Source organism: Ammospiza nelsoni, chromosome 7 (assembly GCF_027579445.1).
Source record: "Ammospiza nelsoni isolate bAmmNel1 chromosome 7, bAmmNel1.pri, whole genome shotgun sequence".
NCBI lineage: Eukaryota > Metazoa > Chordata > Aves > Passeriformes > Passerellidae > Ammospiza > Ammospiza nelsoni.
In genome coordinates, this window is record NC_080639.1 from 31163509 (window position 1) to 31176226 (window position 12718).

General features: G+C 48.2%; 1 protein-coding gene across 1 annotated transcript; it reads right to left on the reverse strand.

Moving 5' to 3' along the window:
• Positions 1 to 589: 589 nt before the first annotated feature.
• Positions 590 to 11600, reverse strand: MARCO (macrophage receptor with collagenous structure). The gene is made up of 15 exons (XM_059476130.1): positions 11357 to 11600; positions 9424 to 9525; positions 8813 to 9049; positions 8052 to 8087; positions 7089 to 7124; positions 6616 to 6723; positions 5219 to 5326; positions 5089 to 5133; positions 4442 to 4540; positions 4293 to 4346; positions 3744 to 3788; positions 3483 to 3590; positions 2253 to 2294; positions 1775 to 1951; positions 590 to 1504 (listed from the first exon to the last, which is right to left on the reverse strand). The coding sequence occupies exons 1-15, from the start codon at positions 11598 to 11600 to the stop codon at positions 1374 to 1376; spliced, it is 1572 nt and encodes a 523-aa protein (XP_059332113.1). The 3' UTR covers positions 590 to 1373.
• Positions 11601 to 12718: the final 1118 nt, after the last annotated feature.

Genomic DNA, 12718 nt, shown 5'->3' on the forward strand with positions numbered 1-12718 from the left:
TGGAAGGTGCTCTCAGAGCTCTCTGTTCTCCAGACTGAACAGCCCCGACTCTCAGCCTGTCTTGCAGGGAGAGGTGCTCCACCCTCTGAGCATCTCCGCAGCCGCCCTGGCTGCTCCCGCAGGTCGGTGTCGCTCCAGGCGGGGTCTCGGGGGAGCGGAGCCGAGCGGGATGCGCGGGATGTCCGCGGGGGAAGGCAGCGGGGGCGCGGGGCAGGGGCAGCCCCGGGGCCGGAGCCAAGGGTCCCCACAGCGGCCCTTGAGCTCCCCTTAGTGCCGGCAAGGAGCATCGGAGAGCGGCGGCTCCGCGGCGGGACGGGCAGGGCGCGGGAGGCGCCCGCAGCTCCCACCGCATCCCGCCGCGATGGGTCCGGCGCCTGTCCTCGCACGGACACCTTTCTTTATCCAAACTGCATCGATCGCGTGCGATACGGGAAAGCTCAGTTCAGTATTTTCTCCCTAACATCTACAGGTGTGTGTGTATAATTTTATTTCTTTGTGTATAATTTTATTTCTTTATCTATTCGAGCATTTATTTATTTATCCATTTATTTATCTATTTATTTATTTATATTTAACACCAGTTGATAGCTTATTCATGCTTTTCTGTATTTTTTTATTTCTCATCATTTTGTTTTACTGGAACATCTAATTTCTAAAGGCACGAAAAGCTTCGCTTTATACACCAGGTAAGTAAGGGGTATTGCTGCTGGAGACAGGTTAGGAAACACTGACAGAGAAGGCAAGAGACTTAGCCAAGGTCAAAAACAAGTGTTGTGCTAAAGCAGGGTAGTGTGGCACCTAGATCCCAGGCACTTATTTTGCACTTTAATGTGTGACCAGCGTAGTTGCTGAACAACACTTATATTTGCATGCCAGAGAGATCATCTGAGGATTTCTGAGCATCTGCTGTCTTGGGTGCATGCACTTCTCTGGTGGTTTTAAGCTCAGGTTCACAACTGTAGCATGATGAAGATGGACTATCGGGCTCAGCTGCAGTAAGTGCAGGTTTCTGCACACTGATCCTATTCTCTTACTGCCCTAAGATAACGTGGACCATCCCCTCCCCTGTGGACTTAGAGGTCACACACGTGTGAGCTCCTGCAGATGAGCTGATGTCAGGTAGCTGGAAAAGCTGTGAACTGGCTCACATGCCTGAGCTCCAATTGTTTTGTGACAGCTGGGATGTTTCAGGTTACCTGTGGGTCTTGCAACTGTTATTGATTTGTGAAAAATTCAGCTTTCTTTGTCAATATTTCTATGACCTGGTAAAGAGGCACAGAAGCACAGCCTGATGAAATTGGGTTTGCATCATGAAGAGGAGCTCCATGGAGGGCAGAGGCAGCAGCAGCTCCCAGGACAGACTCGATGTCCCATCAAGAACATTCCACCCCAACATCCTCATTGTGGCTGCAGTTATTGTCACCCCAGCTGCGCTTGCTACAGTCCGTAATTGACATTTCACTCCCTGTGCAACTCACATCATCAAGCCAAATTTGTCCGGTACCTTTGGAAGGTTAAACAAACAAACAGACAAAAAACTGTTGGATGGGATGGGAGAGAGAGGAATATGCCTTTTTTCCTTAAGAGAGCCCTGTGGACAGTGGGTGTGCGTTGGGTTGTGTGGTTGGTTTGTTGGAAATGAAGCATTTGGGCACAGTTCACGCAGCCCTTGACACACAGCTCATCCCAAGAGGAACGAGGAGATGGTGGCCTTGCTGTGGTGCTTTCTGTGTGTGTGTGAGCCCCATGGCAGGCCGGGGGGGTGTGGACTCACCTGCTGGGGCTGTGAAGAAGGAGACAGCCCGGCTGAACCCCAGCATGCGGCAGACGACGCCGGTCTCGCGCAGGGACCAGCCGTCGTCGCAGATGGTTCCCCAGGACCCTCCGTGGAAGATCTCCACACGGCCCCTCCTGCCTCCTCCCGCAATTCGTATGTAATTGACAAGGCCAGCTGAGAATTCAGAGGAGAAAATAACTCCATGGGTCATGCAGGCATAAGGAAAAAGGCACTGACAGACAGAAGTGTGACCACCAAACCAGAGGGATGTTCCCGTCCCCAGGGTGGGACCAGAGGTTTGTGGTGGCTCAAATACAAACAATTCAAGAGCCCTCCTGCATTTAGACACACCAGGCTGCAGCTCAGAGCACGGACTCCTTGGCTTAACCAGCATGAGCAGAGGGGGTATTTTGGTCCTGATCTCAGGTAGCTCTGATACCAGAAGGCAAATGAGAAAGGAAGTAAAATCCAGTACCTTGTCCTTTTTCCCCTTTGCTCCCTTTCAGTCCTGGGGAACCTGTTTCAAATTAGAAAAGCAAACATTTGACAGTTGCTTGTGGAAAAATCTGGTTGTTTTCTAGTTCTGAATACTTGTGTGAGTTAGAGATGTCCAGGCTCCTCCCCTTGTAGAAAATGAACAACCTGAAGTGACCAAGGGTATTTAAAAGAAACATGGCAGGAAAAGTAGGGTAACATACAGCAAAATATTCCCAATGTGCAACCCAAGAAAAGGGCCACTTTCAAAATGCCATATATTCATTCACTTATGGGAAATGTATCTCATTCCCTTTGTTACCTGTAAAATGACATCTCTGACAGACTTTGGGATCTCCAGAAGCAGGCATGGTGTCTCCCAAAGTGCTTGCAGGAAGACCTGCATCCTGGGATTTGATCTCCAAGGAGAGCAGAAAGGTGCTCTCAGCAGTCCTCCACATTTCTGTGGAGCATCTTGGTCTTGAGGGTAGGGGTGTTTGAAAGAACCCATTGAACTCTTTTCCCCAGAGCTACCTCCAGAAAGCACTCATTGCTCTCTCCTTCTGGGACCAGGAGAGGAGATGCACTCAGAGCATGGAGCCAGCCAGGTTACACTTGCTCCATCTTCCAGATGCAAAGCTCCAGAGGAGGAATGCATGGAGCAGTCCTACACAGAACCTAGTTTATTTTATTTCTGAGGATTCTGTGTGAACAATTAAAAGAAAAAAGCATCTGGAGCACTGTTTGCTTCTCATGGGCTGTTGTAACAACCATTTGTTTTTTTCTTTTTTTTTACTACAGGTCTTATGTTTTTTTGAAACATTCTGTGATTGGAAGGGAGGGGGTTAAGGATGGAGAGCAGCTGTAGTCTTGGCCCTTTTGAACAACTTTTGTGTCCTACAGTTAGCAAGGTGTAGTTAAATAGCCTCACTGTTAGGTGTTTCCAACAGCTTCACTACTGCATGTTCCTGAGTGTTTACATGGGATTTATCCCAGGCACAGGGTGTCTCTGATGTCTCTGGACAAAGCAAAGAGGAACATGGGCTGTTCCAGTTTTCTGTGAAATCAGGGATTTGAGAAAACCTAATGCCTCTTGTTCTTGCATGTCTTTTGACACAGCTCCCGGGGTGTACAGCTGACACCCTGCACATTCCTTTGCCAGGAAGGCTGATCTGCAGTCCCAAACCCAAATGTGCCACCAGCTCCACAGACCCTGTGGAAAGAGCCTTACCAGTAAATCCAGTCTCTCCCTTGGCTCCTTTTAGTCCTGGTTCTCCTTTCTGACCCTTAGAGCCATAATCCCCCTTGGATCCTTTTTGACCAGCTGGGCCTGGGGTGCCTGGGTGGGAAGCAAAAAGTCATTGCCTTTGTCCCTCCCCAGGGAAAGGACATGACAAACTTTTCACATTGATGCAGAACAGTGGAAAGTGGCACCTAAAGTGCTTTGCATCATCATCTCTGTATCAGAATAAATCATGCTGTAAGAGTTTACCTGCTGGGCCCTGGTCTCCCTTTGCTCCCTTCTGCCCTGGAGGTCCTAAGATCATAAAAACAAACAAACAAACAAACATACATATAATAATGAGACTGATGTTTATACATTTACGAAAGCTTATGCAAATTAGTATTTACAATTGATTTTAACTCATCTAGTTTTGGTGTCTACACTATAAGCATCTATTTCTGAATCAGGTGTCTTATCTCACATCATGATCGGTGCAGTCCATGTCAAACAAGAAAATACAGGCAGTGGAGAAACACTGAAGTTCATCTTAAACTGCTTCTTTGTTTGTGCATTTTCAATTTATACCAAAATTCAGGCCCCATCACCCCTCACACACATTACAGATGGCAGAACCAAGCCTCTGGTGAGCAGTCAGCCCCAGCAGCCTGGCAGAGCCCCAGGAGTGCCATGGCATCCTAGGATGCACTGGGGGTCCAAGAAGAAAACTCAAGAGGTCTGCTCTTGGTGGTGTAGTTCCTTTTGTGGTGTCTGCCTGATGTGTGTTGTGGACCCAAAACCTGTTTTATTCTCCTTTACCTGCTATTCCTTGTTCTCCCTGTGCACCTTTGAGTCCAGCAATGCCTTGTGCTCCTAAAATCAAAAAGAAATCAGTAAAGATGAACCCATCACACAACGTGAGGCCAGAGTAGGAGGGCAATGAGTTGTAGCTTTGAGCAGGGCTGTACCTGGGCTGCCTTTGGGGCCCTGATCCCCCTTTTCCCCTTTCTGACCAGGTCTGCCTTCAGGGCCAGGACTTCCAGGAGGTCCAAGCTGTCCAGCTGCACCTTGAGGTTGAGTGAAAGCAGCACAAAATGAAATGTCACACAACACATGGAGGAGATCAAAAGACAGACAGCTCAATCACCAGCCCTTGCACACTGAGCTGAGCCTTGTGAAGGCAAAACAAACACTGGCTGTCTCCAAATTGCAATCCTGGCAGTGCTAATCTTAGCGATGCAGCCAGGGGTGATCTGGAGTGAAGGGCTGCATGGAACCAGGTCCTGGCTGACTGCCAGCCTTGAAATGCACAAGTTCTTCCCAAAAGAGCAGCCAATTTCTGCCCCTGTGTGTGCACAGGTGCCAGGAAGGAGGCCACGGCCCTTCTTTCCCTCTCAGTCTCCTGCACAGGGAGTGGGGCCCACAAGAGACAGCCAAGGCTGCTGGATGAGTTTGGATGACATTGAAATGTTGGCACGGTTTCTTCATCTAATCACCATCTTCTCTTACCCATGCTGGGATCTAGACCAGCTGCAGCTTTCCTTGTCATGAAACGCCACATTAAAGAGATAAGAATTATGCCTCCACAAGAAATGGCACCCTCTGCACAGCTTACCTGCCTCTCCTTTCTGCCCAGGCAGTCCAGGCTTCCCGGGGCTCCCTGCAAGGACACCCTGGCATCAGTGCAGAGCAGCCCCTCGGTGGGGCAGCCCTGCACCCTGTCCCACTGTGCCCTCTGCACTTACCCTGGGCACCTGGCGCTCCTGGCAATCCCTGCTCACCCTTAGGACCCACGATTCCTGGGAATCCAGGGTCTCCCTTCTCGCCCTTGTCACCTTTCTGTCCTTGGGGACCTAGCAAACAGCACAGCACATACATGTAATTTAAAACAAAACCCAACAGACTTGTTGTCTCTGCAGCGTGTGGAGCACCTCTGTCTGGCTACATCAGCAGCAAGGTTTGGCCTCACTCCTGTATTTGCCATTCAGTGACACCATATTGTCACCATGAAGCTGGAGGAGGACAGAGCTGGCCTGTCTGATCCACCTCTGGCTCTGTCAGCCTCCCTGGCCAGATGTTTTTCTGGCCTGCTGTTAAAGGATTGCCATGACAACTCCCCAGTCTATTCCCCAAACTATCCCTCCTACTGGAATGTTTTCTCCTCCAGTTAAATATCCCTTACTGCATCTGAATGCTTCCCTTCTTCCAGACACAGTGGAGATACAGAGCAGCACATTCCACTCCTGTTCTTCCAGAGAGTTCTGTCATCTCCCCTTAACCTTGCCTTCTCTGAACAGGTGATCAGCATGCTCCAAAAGAGCTGAGTTACTTGAAAGTGCCTCATTTGAAGACTTCTCCTTCATCTTTCTGCTCTAGAATTATCCCAAAGTCCTTGCCTTTTGGTATTCCTCCTACCATCACTCTTCTGTCCTGGAGCATCCTGTGCTAATGAGAGCATTGGGGCATTCAGGAGCTGATGGAAGATCTGAGGGAGCTCTTATCAACCTGTGCAGCTGTCCTGCCTGCTCTGCACCACACACATCACCTACTCTCTTTTCCTCTCCTTCTTTCAGCCCATGTGAGACCCCTGAGGAACAGCTATCCATAATTCATGCTACATGGGACAAACACGTGGCATAGCTCTTCTCCTTCAGGTGTACAAAGCCAGGCTTATGTAAGATGCTCATAAAGCTCTCAGAAAGGTGTTCCACTAAAATGAGGATTAACATCCACATGCTTGTGCATATAAATTATATTGTATTACTTTATACCATAGAAATCCTACTGCAAACATCACTGCTTTAATCTAGGGTAGGCTGATAATTGAATATCTGTGGCTTTCATTAGACAAAGGTCACTCTGTAAAGAGACTTCTGTGGTGCAGAATCAACATTTTGCATGGCCTCTTCCCCCAGCCCTCCTCTGGGGTATTTGCTGAAGCATGACATGAAATTAAACCCCTTCAGATCAGGTCAAGTGTCCTGTTCATCCAGCTCCCTCACTGACTAGCAAACCTCAGGACTGCTTGGATTTTTATGAATACTGACCAATGAAAACTTCCCCTGGTGTTTTATGTAGAATGAGTTTAATAAGAAATATGTGTGAGAACATTAAAAATATTAAGATAGTGAAAAAGTCTTACCTGCAAGCCCCATCTCTCCTTTTTCTCCTTTCACTCCTGGACCACCACTTGGGCCAGCAGGGCCAGGAGCTCCCTTGCTGCCCTTCTCCCCCTGGGCTCCATCTGTGCCTGCAGGGACAACACCATTTACTGATGCTTCCTGGGGTGCCACTGTAGTCAGTGCCAGCAGCAGGACACCCACCACAGCTGTGACCTGAGCCAAACTCCACTCTCTGTGCACTTGAGAGTGGTGCTGGTGACAGTGGGAAATTGCCCCACAGTGACTGTTGCACACTGACTTTTAAAATAAGATTTTTTTTCCAACTAAGTTTTGCTTTTGCTCACATTAGCTTTACATAGGCTTATTTCCTTCAGCTCCAATGACATTCTTACTCACTTACACCTTGGCTGAGGACAAGATTGCTCATAAAATCATCCATAAAGCCACTTTATGTTCATCCACAGAAGTAATTCAGGTGTCAAAAAAGCCTTACCTCGGTCTCCCTTTGTCCCTGGTGGTCCCCGTAACCCTGGGATGTAAAATACATACATCAGCTGACACACATCATCTATTCACAGTAATGGCCAAGAAGAAGAGACAATTTTTTAAATCATCCTTTGCTCACACGATTTCAGTCACCAGTGAGGCCAATCTTCAGCTGGCAGGGGCCAGAACAACCACTTGAGTAAAGTCCTTGGAGCTGAGCCGAGTGCTCAGCTGGGCAGGGGCCAGCTTGTCCTCCTGCCAAGGCAGCTCATGGGGACCATTGGGAAGATCTTTCACGAAAATGCACTGAACAATTGGGCTCTGATGTGTAATAACATTGCTTGGCAGGAGGTGCTCTTTCAACGTCCTAAGTGTAGCCAGGAACATATGAAAACACAATTTTAAATTTTTTTTTTCCCTTCAGAAAATCTCATCAGTGTAGCCAAGAAGTAGGGATGGATGAGTTACAGACCCGACCTAACAAGGGTTGCATCTTAGATCATCATCACAGGATCATGGAAACTGCTGCCTGGCCCAACCTCTGCTCCAAGTGAGCCAGCATTAGATCAGGACCTGCTGCATCCTCACAGTCTGGAGATGTTTACCTCCTGTGGTGGTTCTACCCAAACCCCCAGGCACCCAGGGCAGCAGCTTGTGCAGGGCTGGGGAGGGCAGAGCTCGCACCCAGCTCGTTCCTGAGCCTGTGCCAATGCTTTCCTAGGGACAGGGTGGGCATGGACCTCTGTGGGAGCACTTGGGCTGGCCCAGGCTCCTGGAGGAGCAGTGGAAAGCCTCCACACAGGCTTTACACCTGCTCTTTACAGCAGGTCTCCTCATGAGATTGGGTGTCTGCACGCTGGGTAGGGCCTGGGTCTGGAGGCTGAAATCCCAAATCCTCACTTAAGGTCTCTTAGATGAAATAAAGAAGAAGAGGGAAAGAGGAGAAGTTGTGGCTCAGTTACCAACATACCTGGTACTCCAGGATCTCCTTTGCGTCCAGGAGGCCCTGGAATAAATATTGAATGGGTATTTTTCAGTAGTCAGCAGTCAGTGAGGAGCACAGCAGAATGGGATTGAGGTGTGGGCTGGAGACACAACGCTTCTGGAGGGCACCTAGAGCCTAAACCTACAAGTCACAGGAGGGAAGAGGAGCCCAGAGCTGTGTGTGCAGCTGCAAGGGGACCTGGGGGTTTGCACAGAGGTGTGACCGAGTTCACAGGGGGTTTAGGATGAGGGAAGAGACGAGGATCTGACTCCATGTTTCAGAAGGCTTGATTTATTATTTTATGATATATATTATATTAAAAGTATACTAAAAGAATAGAAGAAAGGATTTCATCAGAAGGCTAGCTAAGAATAGAACAAGAAAGAATGATAACAAAGGCTTGTGGCTCTGACTCTCTGTCCAAGCCAGCTGACTGTGATTGGCCATTAATTAGAAACAACCACATGAGACCAATCACAGATGCACCTGTTGCATTCCACAGCAGCAGATAACCATTGTTTACATTTTGTTCCTGAGGCCTCTCAGCTTCTCAAGAAGAAAAATCCTAAAAAAAAGATTTTTCATAAAAGATGTCTGTGACACTCCCTGGTCTGGAGTAGACTCCCATCCTGGGCATGGGGGCATCACTAACTGGCAAGGAGATTGAATCTTGCCCTAGTTATTGCATCATCTAAACTGTGTTTTCAGCCCCACTAATGCTGCAGAGCCAGCATGGAGAGCCATACCTGCAACCAGGGTGATGTTGCTCATCCTCATCATCAGGTTTGCATTGTTGCTTTTAATTATGGTGATTTCCTCTTCTAAGCTTCTCCTCCAGCTTTCTTCTTGTCCCATGAGAAAGTTCTTCCAAGTGGGGCTTCTCGACAAGGCCAGATGGCTGGCAGAGGAACGCTGCAGAATCTCTTCTGTATAGGAGGCATTTTGCTCCTGAAGTTCCAATATCTCTCTCTGCATCTTAAACACTGAGGAAACAAAAAGCCCATGCAGTGGATACTCTCTGCCCGCTCCGGCTGGGAAATGGGTGTTTGGCAGAGCAGCTCCCCAGCACCTGGGGGGAACAGGGGGGATAAAGACCACCCCTGTTTGACCCAGGGAGGTGGTTTTTGTGTGCCAGCCCCTGCTGCAGCCAGGAGTGCAGCTGGGAGTGCTTTTGCAAATGCAAAGCACACACACGGGCTGGGGAATCTCCTGCAGCTGCTGCTTTGCCCGCCGGTGTTGGAGGAGCCTCTCGCTCCCTCAGAGGTTTCAGACCTGTGTGCTCATTCCCCCGTGCCCCCAGGATCACCCAGCAGAGCTCTCCTGTGATGCCCAGCCCATGGGGAGGCTGTGGCCTTACCTTTGTACATGAGCATCCCCTGGCCGGCCGTCAGCAGCAGCAGGTAGAGGCTCAGCGCTGTCCGAGTGCAGCATGTGGATGCCTTTTTCTGGCTCCGAGGCTCTAAAAACCAAGAGAGGAAGGGTAGACACTCTCCCACATTTCTGCCCTACAGGCTCTGCGTGCTTGCAGCCTCTCCAGGCTTTCCAGAGGTGTGGAGCTGCAAGGTCCCTCTGTGTGAGCAAGGCATGCTGCCTTCCTCTGCCCCAGGCTTTGCACTGCAATCTGCTTGGCCATCCTTTCCTTTGCTAATTTAACCAGCTCAGCTCCATCAAGACTTAATCCAATGTGAGTGTGGTGATTTCTCCCTTTCTGCACCAATGAACTCCCCATTTCCATGATTTTTACTTGTCCCAGGCTGGCTTTCAGAGGACTGCTCAAAGCAATCCCTTCTCCATCCTGAGCACTGCATACGTGTGATTCCAACAGTGATGCATGTATGCATCAAAACAAATGAAAAATCCATAGTAAGCTGATCTGCAGAACAAATTGAAACAAGTCATAAGATGTAAAATCAATCATTACCAGCAAGTGCAAAGGAAATAAATGGCTTTGTTGAATTTTGGCCTTCAGGGAGGAAAAAAAGTATTTCAGAAGCATTGGTAACTACGTCAGACATCCAGTAAGTTACCCTCAATTGAGGTCTTTATTTTTTTTCAAAGTAATGTAATCAGGAGTTTAAAGTCTTAGTATTAAAAGAGTACAATATTTTAATTGGTTTTACTATAGAATGGCTTAGTCAGCAATGAAGATTTTATATTCAGCTGAAAATTCATAAACTTACATTTTTTTATTGAGTCTGGTGATTTTAGTATCTTAACTATTACACATGAAAGTCTTACTCAAGAAAATTAGACATTTTCTAAGACAGGAAAATAATGGATTTTTTTCTGATGCTCAGCATCAGTTTTTTGCTATAAAAGGATAGCTTGACATACTTCTACTTTTAAATGCCAGTTAATTTACTAGCAAAATTGCTGTGAAAAGCATTTAGTATTTCATTTTTATATGTTGTTTTAGACCAGATAAAATCCATATAAATCCATTGAACAAAAAGAAATCTTACCACTTATCTGAAAGGTTGTGATAGCAGGTGAGGCAAACCCAATCTTTTCTGAAATACTGAAAGAGTTCATATCACTCGAATTTCTGTCTTCCCCGTGTTTGTCTGTAATTTTCATGACAAATTTCTTGTGGCTATCATAAAGCCATGGACAATAAAGAACTGGAGGCACTTCCCCTCTTCCTCCTGATTTGATATGCTTTCTGATATGCATTTCCTATCTGCTCAGCTTTTATAGACTGCTGAGAACTCTGATGTGGTAATTTGAACAGTTCCTCAAAAAATCCCACAGTTGAGATGCTGAGATGCTCTTGTGTGCTCAATTGGAGTCCAGCATCTCTGTATTGTGGCAGAGTTAGGCATGAGATGGACATTTTGTTTCTAACACAAGCAATCCTCCTCAGGTAGCCAAGAAGATTCCATGTTCAATGTTGGCTTGGCCATCTCTCTCCTGGGAGGGGAGGCTGAGGACTTTGTCACAGTGAAACTCTCAGTAATGTGCACCACGGTGACACCTCAGTGGCTGTGTGTGACTCAAGTGCAAGGAGGGAAAGGATCAGGAGGATCCTAAAAACAAGTGAATGATGGTGGGATGGGGGATGCTGAAACCCAAATGGGTTTGGGATGATATGGAGAAGAGGCACTTGCAGCCTCCTTGAAAAGGTCTCTCCAGCTCCTGCTTCCTCCCTGATGAGTTTTTCACACCCACAGACACAATTCCTACTTCTTCACCATTTCATTGCTCTCATCCTGTCAAACTCCCCCTGGCATTTGGCATTCTGACATCTCCATTTGTGCTGGGTTTGACTTCTGCAAAGCAAAGTGACTCACCCGGGCCCGCAGGCAGGAGCTGTTGGTAGGAGCTGGGCAAAGCCCTCCTCATCCACGCTGCCAGCACCACGTCCTGCCCTCTGCGAGGAGCAAGGCAGTCACTGTCACACCTCCTGGTCCTGGGCTGCAGGTCTGGGTCCATCCCCGGGGCCGTGTCCACACTTGGGGCCGTGTCCATCCCCGGGGCTGTGTCCATCCCTGATGCTGTGTCCATCCCTGGCTCCTCACTGCTCTGCTTGGCCATGGAGTGAAGTGTGGCAGAGCTTCAGGTAGGGCTGAGCTGGAGATCCTCACCCTGACGGTGCAGAGTGAAGCCCTCTGTTGTGCACCTGATGCACAAATCTCTGAAAGACTTAGACCATGAATACGTGGGGATTTTTGAATCTGCTTCTGTGTTCTCCTTTCAAATGTGCTTGTGCAGCTGTGACCTGGTTTGTACCCAAGAGGGAGGAAGAGAAATCCTTCATTTTTAAACATTCTACTACACTCTGTGTAGGAATTGGGATAATTTGCTTCCTTGTGAAGGTCTCAGATATCCCCTTGAGTTAGGGAGGCTCTAGAGGTTACCACCAATCAGCTGAGCCACAGAAAATGCCTGTGCAACATCTCCCATCACGGCATCACCTCCTCACTGGAGTAAGGGCTCAAATCCAGCCCATTTCTGATGGTTCTGGTGGTTCAGTTGACCACTCTGCACAAGCCTGGAGCCATCTACTCTTGCTGGGTGATGAGCTGGGAATGACTGTGCTTGTGCTGCCAAGTGGGTGTTTATAGGGATGGATGTGATTCAGGTGCATGCAGAGCAGATTTACAGCAGAGAGGCTTTTAATAATACTTCTAGTAGAATCCATTTCATTTCAAAGTATTAAAAATAAGCTGGCAGACGTAGTTCTCAAAAGCCTGCCTAAAGACAAAAGGTGCAATGAGATCTTTGTGCCCTCCTTCCCTGAGAAAGGAGCTCAAGGAGAAGTTTTCACATGATTCATGGTCATGCTGTGGCCGTGCCACTCTCAGTGGCCCAGTTGGCATGGGTGTGAAACAGGGGTAGATTCCATTAATTTGACAGCCCTGAACTGCAGTGTTTTGGGTTTTGAAGTCCAATCCTCCACTTTTGGGGGGAAAGTCATGAGCTGCAGTTGCCTACCCAGCTGGTGAAACCTTCATTTCTATTTGATGCAGGCTCATGCAGCTCTGCAAGCTGCCACATTCTCATTGCTTGGCTGGGCATTTAGCTGCCTGGGAGGTTGTGGTGCATTTCTGTCTGGATGTCAGCCTCTGCAAACAGGCAGCAGATTTCCCATGCATGAGGTGCAGAGGGTCTGGGCCACGCCCTGGTGCCAGAGCTGTGTCCCAACATGCTGG